The sequence below is a fragment of the Felis catus genome, chromosome C2, assembly GCF_018350175.1.
Source record: "Felis catus isolate Fca126 chromosome C2, F.catus_Fca126_mat1.0, whole genome shotgun sequence".
Lineage (NCBI taxonomy): Eukaryota > Metazoa > Chordata > Mammalia > Carnivora > Felidae > Felis > Felis catus.
This window is the reverse complement of record NC_058376.1, coordinates 157,237,487-157,254,919: the sequence shown is the minus strand read 5'-3', so window position 1 is coordinate 157,254,919 and position 17,433 is coordinate 157,237,487. Positions and strand designations below refer to the sequence as shown.

At 51.2% G+C, this 17,433-nt stretch overlaps 1 protein-coding gene across 10 annotated transcripts in view; it reads left to right on the top strand.

Annotated features, from left to right (window-relative positions):
• ANO10 (anoctamin 10) overlaps positions 1 to 17,433 on the top strand; it is a 287,855-nt gene that overhangs the window by 235,014 nt on the left and 35,408 nt on the right. For 2 of the 10 annotated variants that reach the window (XM_045037976.1, XM_023260819.2), the window contains one exon: positions 26 to 768. The exons of 6 other annotated variants lie outside the window; for them this stretch is intronic. Coding sequence is in view for 2 of the 4 variants with exons in the window: in XM_023260819.2 (XP_023116587.1) it covers positions 26 to 49 (24 nt within the window). In the remaining 2 variants the exon portion in view is untranslated. Of the gene's footprint in view, positions 1 to 25; positions 769 to 1,265; positions 2,821 to 17,433 lie in introns of those variants that run through there. 2 more of the 10 variants (XM_023260815.2, XM_045037975.1) reach the window with 2 other exon arrangements.

The window sequence follows — 17,433 nt, the reverse complement described above, 5'->3', positions numbered from 1 at the left end:
AGTCTGGATTATTCCGCTCTCGTAGTTCCCCAGGAAAACCGTGAACTAAGATTCAGTGGTGGATTTTGAATATCTCATGCATTTAACCGGATGTCTTCGGTGACGCCATTTACAAATGAGAGAAAATGATGTGAATAGGTGAAGACAGTGGTGGGAGAACAAAGAACAGAATAGCAGACCTGGTGAAGTGTCATTGGATGATGAAACTCAGTTCTAAAGTACATCACCTCCTCGTTCCTTTTTCCTTCCTAAAATCTGTTTAGTGTTGTGTTTTCCTCTCCTAAACATGTGGTTGGAAGGAAATGAATTTTTTTCTCATAAATTTTTGAGTTTTTATTTTGTTTATTGGTGGCTGTCCTTTCAGATAGAGTATACAAAGCAGTTACTGTCTGCCAGGTAACTGTGTTACCAGGGCTGTAACTTTAAATTCTTGACCTCCCTGCCCCCAAACCAAGCTGGAGGAAAAAAAATCTATTTGTTATTTGGAAAGTAAATGGATCTCAAGATTCTCTCCGGTTCTTCATTCAAGTTGCTTAAAGCAGTGTTCGTGTGGGTAGATTTGCAGGCTCTTTTGTTTGAATTGTCTTGAAAAAAAAAATGAGAGGCATATTTTTAATTTTCGAGTCTGGTTTTAGTCACAGGCACGAGAGAAAAGGAACTGCCAAATGTCTGGGAAACACAGCACCAACGCCTCTCCTTTCCCATGTGATAAATATTGTTTTGATTAGAAGCAGAATAAAACCAGGTTGCTTTTTTTGACTTCTTGGACTAATGAGTTCGCTTTTTCTTTTTTTTTTTTTTTAAATGTAAGTTGTAGAAAACCATTTCCAAAGACATCGGTCTGGGTTATTTAAACTTTATTCAGGATAGCTGTGCACAAATCATTTCTGTGACAATGACGTGTGATTAGACAGTTTCCACCCAGAAACTCGCTAAGGAATTGTCATGTCTATGTGCGTGCCAAAACATTGGCCCTAAATGAAGCATTTTGGTTCTCTGAAGGGCATCAAATATGCCAGGAGCAGAATGGGTGGTTTCATGCCCTGGGTGTTAACTGGCTTTTGGAGTCAGGTATACATGTCTCGGGAATCCCAGCTTCACTGCTGAGTAACCCTGGGCACGTTACCAAACATCTATGGGCCTCAGTTTCTTCCTCTGTGAAATGGGCGTAATGACAGGAGTAACCACACGGGGTAAGCAAGCAGTCGGGTCCGGGCCGGCAACCGAGTCTGAGTCTATTGCTTGTCCACCGTTTTCCACCATAGATAACAGAATTCTCTGCTGAGTGCAATGTAGAACTTGACCACCGGGAGACAAAAGACTCCTTTTTAATACTCCACCCTTGGAAATGGATGGGTTTCATACGCCACCCTTGGAGACCTTGCAAAAGAGAAGGAACTGCTTGCTTTGGACATTTACCTACTTTCTGGCCGTGAGCTGTCTCCGATCCCACCCCACCCCCCACCACCCCACCCTGCCCAAGCTCTGTGGTTCCTTCAAAACGGTTACTCTCCAGCTGTACTTTAACCCAACACAGGTCATTTTGAAATGCGAGTCAACCACAACTCATCTGGACTTCAAGTGGATTTCTGGAAATGAAAACTGGGGTCACCTCCCCGGGCAGTGGGCTGCTCTCAGAAATCACAGCGGGATTTTCAGAAGTTACTTGCTCTTTCAGTGGCGACATTCACGCGTAGTGGGCTTGAAATAAAGGCGAGCTTAGAGTTTCTAGTAGGAATAGTGGTGCGAGAGCAACATGGAAGGACAGAGCTGCAGGGTAGGATTCTGTAGAATCTGCGTGCGTAGGTCAGTCACCGTTTTCTTTTCTTCCGCCCGCCCCCCCATCTCTGTCTCTTCTTCTTTTTTCCTGATTTTCAAGAAAGCAAAAGGCCTACGTGCCCAGAGTGGCCATTCTTTGCATTTTATGTTATCCATACGCCGCCCTCCTTTTAACCTTCATTCTTCATGTTTGGGTTACTATTTGCGTGCATGCTCGCTCTGTCTCTCTCTCTCCCTCCCCCTCTCCCCCTCTCTCTCCGCTTCATTTCCTTTTAGCAAACTATCCTGCTTTCTCTCCTGTGGATCGTTGCAGATGCGCATTCAGGCACCCCTGGTCTCAACCCCTCCCCCGGGATGGGCACAGACTCGTGGCCTGTGCTCTTGGCCAGCATTCCTGCTTGGGAAGCTGTGTGTCAAGGATGAGGGTGACAGCCCTCGTGAAGACTGCCCTCTCTTAGTGGGGGGCTTGGGGTTGAGGGGCTCATCTCCTCTCCGAGTGGCCCATGCTGGCAGGCGTTGGTGGGGGAGCCCCTCCAGTGCGGCTGACCCCTGTGGGGCCTGGGAGATATGCGGGCTGCTTTCCTGGTAAGAGCAGAGGTTGGGATGGACCTCATTCAGATCCCGCTGTCAGAGATGCAGCCTGACCGACGCCAACTTAACTCGCTGTCCCCTGAAGAAAACGGCCCGCCCCTTCGATGGTCATAATTAACTCGCCTCTGAACGTTGCCATACCAGATGGCAGACGAGGGGCTGTCTCACCTGGAACCAAGAAGTGCATGCGTCCTAGGGAGGAGAACACTCTCCGTCCCTCCTCTCCAGAAGCCTCTCTCCAGGCTTGGGCTGAGGAAAGTACAAAGTAGGGTGGGAGAAACAGGAAATAAAAGGCTGAACAGTCAAGAGCTCTAACAGAAGCTGCCTCCTGCCAGATCCTGAGTGCAGCTTTGTTCATGGCCCTGCCATAGTAGAGCTTTTGCTTGAGATCATAGTGCACATAATTTTTGTTGTTTCAACAAGGCAGGGAATAAAGACAATTGTTTGCCATTTGTGTGGTCTCTTTCACTTGGTCAAAAAGAGTGCTCTGTGACAGAGGCCCTGAGGTCTAGACAGCACTAGTTTTGAGATAAGCCGCTGACTCAGTGATGCTGGTGCGCCCTGTGGAATGGGGACAGTAACCACAGGAAGTAGGGTGATGCTCCCAAGAGCCAGTCCAGCGCCTGGGCGTCGGCTGTGTTCTCAGCCATCGCCGGTGTCCTGCCTGGGACGGTGGAGACCACCAGGCATCTCGACAGTCACCTCTGCTTGCCTCCTTTTCCATATTCTCTTAAAACAACTGCATCAACATTTCCGATCTGCCCCCAGTGGGAAGCTGTGTGTCACCCACCCCCCCCCCCCCCGGCTCCCTCAGATCCCTGTTCAGACCGTGCGCACTCGGCCAGGGGGTGGCTGAGTGGTAATGAGCTGTCGTCGTTGTGGGGCGGCCGAGCGGGTTCGATTTCCATCCACATTTGGCTGTAGGACCTGGCTGTCTTTCATCCCTAATTTCAGGAATGCTTGTGACAGTCCACATACCCCTGTCTTGTAGAGTTGTTTGTTAAAATACGTACGTACATCTTTCCTCTCTGGAACTCGGGCCTGTCCTGCCGACAGACACAGGGTGCGCCAATCAATCAGGTTAACTGTAGAGAGAAGAAAAAACTTAGGTTCTCGTGAGTTAATTATGTCTTAACACGGTGGCAGTCTCAGGAAGAAATGGTTGGTTAGCACGTGTATGATCCCCTTGAAGTTGATTTTTCTGGGAAACAATAACACCAGACACAGTTGTTCCTGAGCTGCAAAATACAGACTCAGGCATCTTCAAATGGTCCTCCATTAGACTTGAAACCATCTGCTTGTTTGCAGCGAAAATACAAATTTTCCACTGTTCTGAGCACTGTGACGGTGGCATCCCTCCAGAGAAAGCACGAACGGGGCCCTGTGGAAGCACTGTCGCCAGCCGGCTCTGCAAGGCACTTCGAGTTCATTTCCACCGATCTGACGAGGGAACAGAGAACCAAAGAAAAATACAATGTCTTTTCAAAATTAAGCTCCCCTTCTCTAATATCCTCCCGGGCTTCCAGAGGGTTAAATCGCACTCAATCCGCCTTCATCGAGTTTCCATTTGCATTTAGACTCTCACAGCTGTGAGACCATCGTCAGAATCCGTGTGATCTGCTTTTGAGGGAGAACAGTTAAAATGGGAGGGCGAGTCTCCCTGACCGGAATGTCCCCGGGCTGAAGGTGGTATTACGCGTGGCCCCAGAGTGGGCGTCGCCTCTCTTCGCTTTGCGGTGAAGTCAGATTAGCATCTCCGCCACGCTGTCCAGGGTTCCAAACCCGCCTCCCTACGGGGTCGCTGCGTTCACGTGGACCAGACCATCTAAACACCTGTTGCCTTAGGCGATAGACATAATCGTTGGAAGAATAATTTGGCCTCGGTGCACACACGCAAAAATGGACCCATGCCAGCTGAAGGACCTCGTCCTGCTGACGTGATGGGACTTTTCATACGGTAACCCGGTGAGAGAGGCGTCAGCTTCTGTGTGCCGTGTTAACAGGATGGCGTCCTACGTCGGAGAGCCATCGGAGGGAGGTTACTCTTCAGACCACGAGGAGTCATAGTCTCTACCTGGAAGTGTTCACAGAAAACCTCTCTTTCCCTAATACAGCACTGTTGTATTCAAAGTATGTGCAGTGGGCGAGCGTGAGTTTTCCGAGTGTTCAGTTAGATGAGGTAAGTGGGACGGAATGGGTTTGGGGACATTACCTTCTTGCCGTTACATAAGTGGCACCCTGCTTGAGCAGGCACATCAGGGTTTTCATATGGGTCCAAGAGCGCATCAGAGTAGTGTAGCATGCTGCAGGCTTGGGATGTCTTTCTCTTCTCTTCTCTTCTCTTCTCTTTCCTTCTTCCCTTCTTTCTTTCTTTGTTTTTAAGAAAATAGGAATAGAGAAAGACTCACAATATTGTCATCATGAAAGGTTCCATTACAATCCGGGTAACAGGATGCAAATACCCTTGCCCTGCAGAATCAGCCATGAGCACAGCAAGAAGAGTTGAATATTTTGTAAAATTATTTCTTTAAATGACAGTAATAGGACATATGTAAAATTACTTAGAGAAAAAGTCTCTTTGCGGTAACTTCGTAGTAAAATACAGTTAAGCACAACTTGTGTACTGTTCTCACGCCCTTTGTTTTACCTTTCGCTCAGCTTCTGTTGGATGGGGAGGAAAAAGCTAGATAATCTCACGTAATGTAATACATCTTACTGTGCATCGTCAAAGCAATTAGCATGGCGGAAACAACCCCAGCTTCTCCTTGAGCACAAATGAAGGACTCAGATCGCTCTCTTCCTCCTCCTGCTTTCCTTTTTAAAGATGGGTCTTCAGGAAGAACATGCTGAAAAGAGAGAACGATATTCAAATGTAATAGAAAAACTCCCCTTAAAACACTTGAGAGACATTCGGCCTTTATAAGTTTGGTTTTTTTTTAATCCGGTATTTTGTTAACATTAACCTCAAGTGTGAAGTACAAATTAGATGGGTTAGTTGGTTTTTATCTTACTTACTCACAATTCAGTAATGTAATACGCACATGCTTTTGAGCGTTTTTGGTTGTTGTAATGGTTCTTTTGTTGTATATTCAAATTACCCGGTACAATTCACTCCGGTTCCCTGCCGTAATTAGCGATCCGTAACGCAAACCGGATTTTACATCTGGGAAAGAAGATTCTGAAAGATACAGACGCGTGGCTATAGGGGAAGTAAGAGCATGCACTTCCTCTTCTCCCCCCACGGCCGTGGCTCCTCAGACTCTGCGTTTCCGCTCCTGTTCCGTGGGTGTCGGCTGTTTGGGCAGCGGTGGTGGCGATGTGTGGTTCAGAGCAGCTTCACCAGGGATGTTGAAGAGGTCATAGCGAAGGCAACTCAAAGCAAGAAGAGATGAGTGGACAGCTGCTGCAACTAGTCAGAAAATAGCTAGGTCCGCAAAGTTCTTCCACTGATCTTGTACCTAGACTCCTCAGCCAGAATATAGAGGGAAAAAGCCGTGAGGAGGGCAACCCAGTCCTGGGCTCGGGACACGGTGCCCACTGCAGATCGCGGGTTTCTCTCATTCATCCAGCAGACGTCTCGTGTGCCTTGTGTGCGTCTTAAGTAGGGCAGTAAGTAAGACACGGGGCTGTATGGAAGGAGGAGATCTGGAAGCGCTATATATTTGGTGACATTGCAAGTGCTGATTATAATTCTTCAGTTGCCAGACTCTTAAATTATACCTTTGAATTCCTCAAAGGAGCAAGCACTAAGTTGAAAATCAAGCCCATTTTGAAAATCACAGCATATCCTGCTGGTTTCCCTTATGTCTCTATTTTCATTTGGTACTTTAAAAAGTACAGAGACTGTCACTCTACAGAGTATAAGAACGTAGCTTCAGCCTCTGAGATATAACTAATAGATGAACTATGTTGATAAATCAGTTTTTGGATGAACTGAGATTCTTCTTCTCCATCGTCTGAGAAATCTGTGTGGCCAAGAACCGCTCATTAAGGTAACACGCTGTGTTTTTAGGTTTCCATTGCTAGGGTTAGGAATTGAGGTCCCTAACGTGGGATCGTCAATGGTACCGGGACTTGTTTAGGGAAACTTTCTCGTTAGTCAGGGATATGCTGAGGAATCTGTTAGGGTCTCGCACCGTCTCTTTTCGGGGACTCTCCTGCAGCTCCCCTGTCCCTCCCACTTGCCCTTTCACTACCACAGCTTTCTCTCCCCAATACAAACGGAACTCTAGGGGCGCCTGGGTGGCTCTGTCGGTTAAGCGTCTGACTTCGGCTCAGGTCATGATCTCACTCACGCTCCGTGAGTTCGAGCCCCGCGTCGGGCTCTGTGCTGACAGCTCGGAGCCTGGAGCCTGCTTCAGATTCTGCATCTCCCTCCCCCCCCCCCAGTCTCTCCCCCCCGCTCACGCTCTGTGGCTGTCTCTCAAAAAAAAACATTTGGGGTGCCTGGGTGGTTCAGTCGGTGGGGCGTCCGACTTCAGCTCAGGTCCCTGAGTTCGAGCCCGACGCTGTGCTGACCGCTCGGAGCCTGGAGCCCCCTTCGGATTCTGTGTCTCCCTCTCTCTGCCCACCCCTCCCCTCCCCCCCGCCGTGGCTGCCTCTGCAGCCTCGTCTCCCGGCCAGCCCTCCTCTGCAGCCACACAGAAGCGCACCAGGTTCCCAGGGCACGGCTCGTGCTTTTGCCTCTGCGCTTCCTCGTCTCCCTCCTCTCCTGGCTCCTTCCCTCTGCCCACTTGTCTCCCCTGGAAACATTCTCCTCCTTTTTTCAGACTTCTGGGTCTCCGCCGCAGCACGGTCATCCTTCGTGCTATGCGTGATCGTGGTTTACCTACCTGCGTCCTGGAATAGCCAGGAGGGAGCCTGCCTGTTTTCCTAGTACCTAGCTGCTGGTGGTGTACATGAAACAGCGAGCTCGCGCCCCTTGACTGGTGACCCCATACCTGCACGCGTGTTCCCAAAGAGGGTCGTGGCTGCGCCATGGTGCGAGGCAGCAGCATTAACCTTCTGGAGGACCCTTGGAGACAGGCCCTGCCCCTGGGAGTCCGAGAAGTGCCGGGAGGAAAACATGAGGTCTGGGCTTAGAACACCTGCGGTCATTTGGGCCCTCTCCTTCGGGTCAAGGGACCTTACCCGGTGCTCTAGAATTTACGAGTCCGAGGCCTGGATTCCATCCAGTCTGTGCTCCAGCGCGGAAAAGCCAGGCAAGCTTGGGCAAGTCTCGTAACCTCTGCCTCGGTGTCGTCATTGCTAAGCTTGAGGTGTCGGAGCAGGCGATGGCCTCTGGGATTGCTGCAGGGCAGCTCTCCCTGCGGAGACTCGGGGTGCACGCTGTGGGGGGGCATCCCCCAGGCGGCTTCCGTAGCGTTCAGGCGACAGTCCTGTGATCAGTGGCACCGTCCTTTAAAATGCCTGCATCCCCAAAGATGGGGAGAGAATTTGGAATGTGGTAAGTGGCATGTGGTGTTCACTTCATCTGCTTTGTGCTGTAGAGCTAACGAGCTTTAACCTTCTCAGAGGATACAGCACAGCTCTGAGATCCACGAGGGAGACGAAGAAGGCGTTTGCTTGGGGGAGAGACTTCAGCACACCCGGCTTTAGAGTGCATTCTGCCTACTTTGACTGTCGTAAGCTGGGAGCCACGTGATTCATCCTGTGAGAGCCTCGGTGTCATAAATAACCAGTGCTCCCTCGGCCACGATGCGCATGCCAGAGACAGCTGCCCATGTGCCGATAACTTACCAGCGTTACGATGTGACTCTTGTTTCAACTTCGCAACAAACAGGGGATGGTGGGTCCTTTCTTGCCTCTGAGATGTCAGCAATAGCTCACAGTGTTCAAAGCTCTGCCTGTGAAAATGTGGTCACAATCAGTTTTAACTAAATACGCCGCCCCCCCCCCCCCCGCAAAGTTCTGAAAATGAGTTGAATATGGTGAGTGAAAGCATTTGCAAATATCTCTTTGGATGTTTCCATCGTGTTTCTGAGCAGCGAGGGCTCAGACATGGCGGAGGAGGCCGGGCCGGCCCCAGGGGAGCAGGAACCCTAGGCCCCCCTCAGCCAGGCACAGGTGCTCTCTGGAGGCCCTTCCAGGAGGTTCCGGAAGATGGCACTGAGTGGTTGCCATGGCAGATGGGATCCTCTCTGCTCCCCTGAGAGCCGCGTTTCTGTAAGGGTGAATGTGTTGCTGTTTACCACGTTGTCACAGTAAGGATCTGGAGTTAGCCTGTCCTTATGCTCTGACCCTGCTCTGGGGCGGAGGGGTGATTCTTTGACTTTGTCCTTTTGCACAGCACGCTTTCAAGAGAGGCTAAAATAACTATTCCGCCTTCACTATTGTGACGCCTAGAGGAAATTAGAGCAAAAGTGTTTTTCTCTTCAGGCCCAAAGAAGTAGGTAATTACCTTTGACAAAGCAGCTGATGAATTTGTCCGTAATTAGCTAATGATAAGTATACATTCTAGGTTGAAATTCTAGGTCTTTGGAAAAAAACCTACAGATCAAAAAGCGTTAAGGAGAAATTTGTCAGTTTCTCATAAATAAACGGAAAGCTTTGAATCGTCATAAAGTTACAACACAGAGGGCTCACAGAAGTCACTGGGTCGGAGTGACTGACTGTTCCTGGGCCACACCCTGGGTGGAAGTGGCCATTCTTACACCCCGCTTGGCCTCCTCCCTGTGAACGGTTCTAGGGGTCCACAAGTACAACACCCTGTTGACCCCGGGGTTCTTTTCAGGTAGGATTGCTTAGAATCAAAGTCTAGAATTCACCAAAGGATAGAGCCATCAAAATCCTGAAAAACCAGGGTCGGTGTGTCAGAAAAGCCAAGCAACCCGCAGGAATTTGGATCTGCTCAAGATTGAAAGGATAGGCTCGATCAGTGGGCAGACGAAAATTGTAGCACAGACTTAAAGCGTGTTTTAAATCTTCACTTATTTAATTTTTTTTTTAATTTTTTTTTTTAACGTTTATTTACTTTTGAGACAGAGAGAGACAGAGGATGAACGGGGGAGGGTCAGAGAGAGAGAGGGAGACAGAATTCGAAACAGGCTCCAGGCTCTGAGCTGCCAGCACAGAGCCCGACGCGGGGCTCGAACTCACACACTGCAAGATCATGACCTGAGCCGAAGTTGGCCGCTTAACCGACTGAGCCACCCAGGCGCCCCAAATCTTCACTTATTTAAAACCGCAAAATTTTGGAGATCATCTCTGCTTAACTGCTTCATGTGCTCAGTGCACTGAGAATGTAGCATAAGTGATTTCTGCCTTGGGCACCGTGTCGGTTTCCTGTGGCTTCGCAGCAAACAACCGCACACTTAGTGGCCCAGAACGACACATTTAGTAACTCACGGTTTCTGTGAGCACAGCTTAACTGGTGGTGTCATCAGAGTTCAACTGGAGAAGGATCTTCAGGCTCTGCAGTCGTGAGCCAGATGCGTCTCCTGTGATCGTGAGCGTCAGGTCCCCATCTTCTTGCCGGCTGTGTGCTGGGGCCACTCTTCAGTCCTGGAGGCCACCCACATTTCCTTCTCGTGTTCCTCTCGGTAGACCTCCGCGGTACGGCAGCCTCCTTCTCCAGTCTCTGACTTCAGGGACAGCCCGCGCCCCTTTTGAAAGGGCTCTCGATTTATTACGGCCAGCGTACTCAGGAGAATCTCTCTTTTGGTTAACTTGAAGTCAGCTTATTCATTACATCCGCAAAATCTCTTCGCCTTCGTCACATAATGCGGCCCATCACAGGAGTGACAGCCATCACCTTTGTCACATTCTGTTGATTAGAGGCAGGTTCCAGCTCCCACTCATACCCCAGGGAAGGTATCCACGTCCAAAGCATGGATACCCGGAGATGGGAATGGCTGGGGGTGAAACCGAGGGCGCCCACCACAGGCACCGAAAGGACGAAAGAGAAGAAATCAGTCCCCCGGAGCAGGTTATAAGCCAGTGGTTTGGGAGGCAGAACACGTGTTCGAAGAGGGAGGGGGCGGTGGTTAGCAGTTAAGTTTATAGGTGAGCCGAGTAAGCCTATGTCACAAAGCGTGGCTAAGCTAAAGTGTCACCACGCGACTTCCCTTTGCTTGGAACGAGATCAGGGTGTGTGCAGTACTGGGAAAAGACTTCTTCACATCTTCTGGGGGCAGGGCCCTCCCACCCATCAGCACCCCACTCCAGCCCCGTTCGGTGAGAGGCCACATCTGCTCTCCCTCTCCCACATACCTCGAGCAGCCCAGTCCTCTCGGGCTGCCCTCGGCACCTGGCTGCTGCACCCACACAGGCCGGCCTGGCCCCAAGCTCCCCAGGTGCCCAGACGGAGCGACCTTTCTCCGCTCCCCCAGGCAGAACCACCCCCCTTAGTAAGGCTCCTCTCACTGGGTATTAGACTGAGCACCAGGTGAGGAGGAAGACTAACCTTCGTGGGCTTTTAACTGACATCGGCTGGAAGCTGAGCGTCTTTGTGGTTTTCTCCAAGATTCAGAATATCGTGTGGCACCCCTAAGAGTTCCCAGCAGTGCTCGGGGGTGCCTCCGGGCACAGTTTGAGAACCGTGGCTCTCCCCTGTGCGGGATCCCACCCGCACCGAGTACTCACTGTTTGCGAGGTCCCGTGTCCAGGGCAGGGACAGCAAGGGGAGGAGGAAACATGCTGACGGTGGGCTGGAAGCCTGAGCAAGATGGAGAGCTTTGCAGGCCTGCCCCGGGGGGGGGGGGGGGGGGGGGGGACAGGGAGGCACTTCTAACCCTGGGTTTGTGCCCAACGCAGCAGTTTGCCCCCAGACAAAACGTGTGTCAGCAGTGCTGTGATGTTTCCTGATAAAACTCCCTTCTGATTTGTCTGGAGCAGAGCTCACGTCCTCACTAGACTGCGGATGGGGTACTGGGGTCTTGTGTCACTGGCTGATTTGCTTCCCGTTCGAGGTTATCAGTTGTCCAGTTATCCTCAGCGAGGACCCCCGGATGTGTTTTTAGACGAGCTTGAAGAGAAGATACCTGACTGTGTGTCCGTCCTCAACACCCCTCCTTGGGCTGGCTGACAGTCCCCCGTGGACCTGGTGGGGCACCGGGCAGCTGTGGGATCGAGGGCACAGGTGGAGGCTGAGTCCTTGCTACAGGAGCACAGGAGTCAGAACCCCAGCACGCCAGGAGCCCGTTTACCCAGGAGCCTGTGCGGCCGGCTGTCACTGGCATGAAGTTTTTTGTGTTTTTTTAAAAAATTTTTAATGTTAATTTATTTTTGAGAGAGAGGGAGACAGAGTGCCAGTGGGGGAGGGGCAGAGAGAGAGGGAGACACAGAATGGGAAGCAGGCTCCAGGCTCCGAGCTGTCAGCACAGAGCCCGACGCGGGGCTCGAACTCACGAACCATGAGATCATGACCTGAGCCGAAGTCGGATGCCCAACCGACTGAGCCACCCGGGCGCCCCTCGCGTGAAGTTTTAACACACGGAAGGCAGTCCTATGCATCATGTAGGTGTAACACATTGGGGGAGGAGAGCCACGTGGGAGTGGGGAGTACCAACCCCAGGGGAGTAGTCCTCTGCGTGGGGGGGAGGGTAGAAGATGAAGGGCTTCCAAGGCGGAATCTGTTGTGTTGGCCGTGTCCCTGTCTTCAAGAAGCTTGGGGGGGTGGGGAGGGGGGGAGGGCGGGGGCGGTTCTGTCATTCTTCCCAACTCCATGTGTTTGTGAAATATTTTATGATTTTGAATAGGAAATCTTCCTAGGAATAGGAGTACTTCCTATGAGGAATAGGAAATAGGAATACTTCCTAGATTGATGAGAATTAAATTTTTGGTTTGTGTCCATCTGCTTTAAGGAAAACCAGTAAATAAGCAGATGTGCCGGGGAGGGCGGGGGTGGGGGGGCGCCTGTTGTTTCCCAAGTTTTGCAGCCACTGACTGAGCGGAGGGAAGAGCCTACTGGGGGATATCCCAGGCTCCGTGTGCCCAAACCAGCTGTGCGCACAGCCTCTGCCGTCCCCTGGGGCGCGGGGACCCCGTCTCAGAGTCCGTGCCCCAGCCTGGCTCTTACTCCGGAGTCAGCACCAGCCAAACCTGCAGCTGAAAATGTGGTGTCTTCTGGTCCTTCAGAGAACGACAGGGGAAGGTGGGAAATCCAGGGGTGTGTTTGCGTCGGTATCTTTTATGCTAGTACTGAACAGTTTTTACATTTACAGAAGGAACTCCATTCTGTAATTAGAGCAAAAAGGAGCCACCGGTCATGGACAGCTGTTCCGATTTCCACCCGTTGATTTTTCCAACCTGAGGATAGTCTGGGATTTTTTGTAACCCTCCACTTTGCCTGAAACAAACTGAACCGTGAAACTACTGGTCTGTGAAATGATTGAACAAATTAAAAATGTGTGTAAACAGCCAGATCAAAATTAACGAGAGAGTCTAACAGCGTAAGCAGAGGCCCCGTAACAAAAGGAACAAGTCTTTAAGTCTGTCTGTGCCACACTTTGTGTTTGCTTTTTTCCTCCTTTCCCCCTTTTTAAGATGGAATGTCATTACCCAGAGTGATTTCGTAACAAGATGTGAAATTTTGAACTTTTTTTATTTTGTTCTTTAGGCTGAAACTATGTTCTCCTTTAGGTCAGGAATAGATTGCGTGAAGGAGAGTGCTGGCTCCTTTGTAAATGCTTTGGAGCCTGTCTTAGGCTAATTACTCTGGAAGCTGAAACGAATGGTGTGTGGGGCCAAGGTTGTTGATACTTTTAGGACCAAAAAACGAAAAAACCTCCCAACATAGTTTTTAAAACCTAGCGCTCCTAATTACTAACTAGATAGTAGAAATACATACATACATACTTTTCTTCAAAAAAAACCCAAAAAGAGGCAGACTCCAGTCCATGGTGAAAGATAATTAAGGAAAACAGAAAAAGGTCTTGTCGTGACGGACTGTGGCCTGATTCTTGGCCAAGTACGTGCTACTGACCCTATGGTTTCTAGCATCCCTGCGCTTTGCCTGGCCGTGCCGGCCACGGCTGCCACCCCCTACACAGAGCCACGGTCTTCTGTGGCCAGGAGAGCTTCTTGAAGACGTGAGGAATGAGACCACAGCCAGCCAGCCAACTCTTTGTATGTGGTATCCCTGGCGATCTCTCCACCTCCGCTTTCTGTATCTGGGAAGGACCGGCGAACGTTCGATGGGGAAGTGAGTCCACACACCCCTAAGGTTTATTACGGTCTAATCAGACTTCCCATTTACTTCTGCCTCCTCCGGAAACCATATTTACACAAAAGGAAAAACACAAGAAAATCATAAATCCAAAAGGTTGGTGTATGCAAACACAGAGCCTCCACTGGCCATCCAGAGGGAGGACGGTGTGAAGGCGGATGAGACACGGGGAGAGGAAAGTGCCCCTTCTCGTCACCCAGTCTTAGGTGGAGTGGATCACCAAAGATCACCTAGTCCTTCTTTCTGTGAAGATCCTACCTCAGAGCATCAGATATTTGAAGAAAACCAATAGTATGAGAAAGACACCAGGATGTGCTGATTTTTGACAAAGACACAGATGTGGTGCAGTAGAGAAAGGATAGTCTTTTCAACAAATGGTGTGGAAACAGTTGGGTATCCAGATGCCAGAGAAACAGAAGTGAACTTGGACCCATGCTTCATACCAAAATGGCTCATAGACCTAAACAGAAAACCTAAAAGTATAAATCTTCTAGAAGAAAGGATGGGATAAAATCTTTGTGCCTTGCATTAGGCAAAGATTTCTTAGATAAGCCCCTTAAGCACAGTCCATAAAAGAACAAATCGATAAATGGCACGTCATCAAAATTGAAAGCCTATTTTTCAGAATCTGCCATTTCTATAAGGAGAAAGCCAAGAGAGAAGCGGGAGAATCTTCCAGAAGACTGTCGGGGGGCCTCTCAGACAGAGTCTTTTACTCTCCGTGGGGTGGAAACGTGCTTCATCAGACAGGTCGGCCTTCCAGCGCCCTCCCCACAGCTGCTGCCCCTTTCCCTACCGGACGGGAGCAGAGGCGGGGCGGCGAACGAGTCCAGCAAAACGTAGTGTGCTGAAATCCAAAACCTGTTTTCACATCACGGAATCTACTCCTGAAGCCTGTTTACACTCCATGATAGTTAACTAGTTAAATAGTTACGCTGCTTACACTATACGTTAGCTAACGTGACAATAAATTATTGAAAATAAATAAATAATGAAAACCGTTCTCAAGAAAAGCCACAGAGGAGCTCACCGTTGACCCACGAACGACATGGGGGTTAGAGGCACTGACCTTCCCCGCCCCCCACGCAGTTGAAATTTGCATGTAACTTTTGACCCCCAAGACACTTAACTACTAATAGCCTGCTATTTGACTGGAAGCCTTACCAATAACATACATAGTCGATTAATACATATTTTGTATATTAATATGTGTTATATACTGTATTCTTATAATGAAGGCGGCTAGAGAAAAGAAAGCGTTATTAAGAAAACCATATGGAAAAGACATCTGCTGTACTGTATCTGTTGGAAAAAAAAAAATCCGTGGGTAAGTGGGCCAGCGTGCTTCAAACCTGAGTTGTTCAAGGGTCAACGGCACCTTCCTCGGCATTTTCCTCTGGAAAATACGGAATTTGAGGGAATCGGGGAGAACGGTGGCTTGGAGCCACACAGCCCTGTGTTTCTATCCTGAGACCTGGGCTCGTTGGCTGTGGGCGTGGGGCCTCACTTTGCACAGATCGGTTACCGCGAGTGCGACGTGGGAGGTTCCGTGAGGACCAGGGACAGGGCGGCCAGGTGCCCCGCAGGCAGGCGTCGCCCCTCTCCCAGGGGTGCGGCGTGATGGTCGGGCCTCCTGCCGGCTTCGCCCGCACAAGCACGGTTCCTCCAGGTGTAAAAACTGCACGCAAGTGTAAGGGTTATTGTTGTTTTAATTGTTTCCTATAAAAGCTAGCTGATCTTTCTGCTAGAAGAAGTCTAGGCTCTAACATTTTAGAGGGGACTAAACAGTCCTGTGCGGGACGGAAAAAGTCCAGGAAGGGAGCCAGGCGAACAAGTCAAGAGGGGAGGGTGGAAGGATTTGACGCACGGGAAAAAGAACAGGTGAGGAGTTTACGCCGGGAGGTTTTCCCGCGGAGGGGAAGTCTGGACTTTTCAGGGAGGAGCTGCATGCCGGGCCTCAGGACAAGAGGACAGAATGGCAGCTCGGAGGAAGCCTGCTGCGGGCCACACGCGGCCACGGGGCCCGCAGGTGGGCCCGGAGGACGCAAACGTGAGGCCTGCGCTGCCGGGCAAGGATGCTGGCACTTTGGCACGTACGTGGAAGCTGATCTGCCCACACGTGTCCGCGCTGCCCGTCCCCCTCAACTTCCCCCACCTCTCCTGAGAATGAAGTGTGAGTGTCCCTCCTCTGCCGGCTCTGTCCCTAGGCTTGTGTGTGGCGTAGCGTCGTGGGGACCGGAGGCGGACAGCAGGCCCGACTGCCTTCCGAGGAAAGGACAGATGAGGGGCAAGAGCTCTGGGACTGGAGGAGGGGGCAGGGGGCAGCACCTGGAAGGGCTTTTCCGAGGAGACGCGGAGGAAGGAGCCACGCCTGAGGGCCCCCGGGAGCTCGGCTCCCGGGCCGCTTCCCACCGCCCCCCCCCCCCCCCGATGCCGGAGAGTCTGAGGAGAGGGAGACGAGGTGTTGGTTCACGCTGGAGGCCAAGACTTGTGACTGAAAGGAAAGGCAGACAGATGGCTGCATGGAATGGAAGGGCCGCCTCACTGGGGTTTCTAGACGAGGCCTGAAACGTCAGAGTAGAACAAGCAGCATCTCAGAATTCACGAGAAGAATGGACTCGTTGGACAATCGGCCCGTGTGACCGAGAGAACTTGGTAATTTGGGGAGAAAAACGTGCCCAGACAGGGCCTTCAGTCTACGTAGACTCCCAAACCGCAGATAGGACATGTGTAGGTGAGAAGACGCTTAGTAACTTACGGGAGAACGTACGTAATGATGAGACATGGGGACTGTCGTAACCTGGGATCTTTCGGAGTTGTTTCCATATAAAGACTCAAAGTTATTAAATGAACGTGAGGTGTAATGTAACCGTTACACAAAAGCCGTTGTGTGGGCCAGTCCCAGGGTTGAAGGAACAGCCCGGCGATGGCGCCGAGGAGCGAGGTAGGTTTTGGCTGTCTTTCCATGCAGCGCGGTCAGGGTCTTGGCTTTCGTCGTGGTCGCCAAGTGGACGCCGCGGCTCCAGGCGTGCTGCCGTCACACACTCCTGTTCAGAGGCAGGGGTGGGGAAAGGTGGCTTCTCCTCAGAGTCTCTTTCTATTCAGAAGGAAAATCTCGCCCAGAAGTCCCTCAGGAGACTTACCCTCCGGCCCCACTGGGCAGAATTTAGTTACCCGTCCATGCCCTAACCGTCGAGGAAACCGAGAAAGCACCTGGCGCTGCCGACATCCGGAGGGAAAGATGGCACAGGGAAGGAAGGCGCCGGGTAGCAGTCGGAGGGGGCGTACCGTGTTATGACAGGTTCACACTGGCGATCAGCTGTGAGAACGGAGGATGCGTGAAATGAAACCAGCAGTAAAGGCGGCAGAAAGGCCATGGAAGGTGCTAGAGGAAGGCATTCAAAAGGGTCATGACAGGCTTCGGTGATGAAGGCCAGAAAGGAGAGGTGAAAACGTCATCAGGACAAACTGAAAAGCTTGTGTTTTATTTAAAAAAAAAAAAAAAAAGTGACCAAACAACACGTGAAAAAGCAGGGCTGCCTCCTGGGCTGCAAGTTCCAGTGAGCTAGAGGCTCAGCTGCCGAAGAAGCTGATGTAACCAGAGGCTGCAGGCATGGTGTCCGGGACAAAGGGGCGTGACCCTGAGGCCCCCTCTCCGGCCCAGTCTCCTTCTCTGGACTTTTCTGCCACCTTAATCCCGCGGTGTCACCTCCTCGCTGCTCAGAGCCCCCTCTCGGCGACTGCTCAGCAGACACCCTCCCCGATGACTCTTGGCCAAGCGCGTGCTTCTCCAGCCTGCCCTGGCCCCAAGTCCTGGCGGACCACTACGGCCCCGTTTCCCCCCCCCCCCCCCGGACTCCTAGCACTCACCAGGCCTCAGCCCTGCTCGGCTCGCT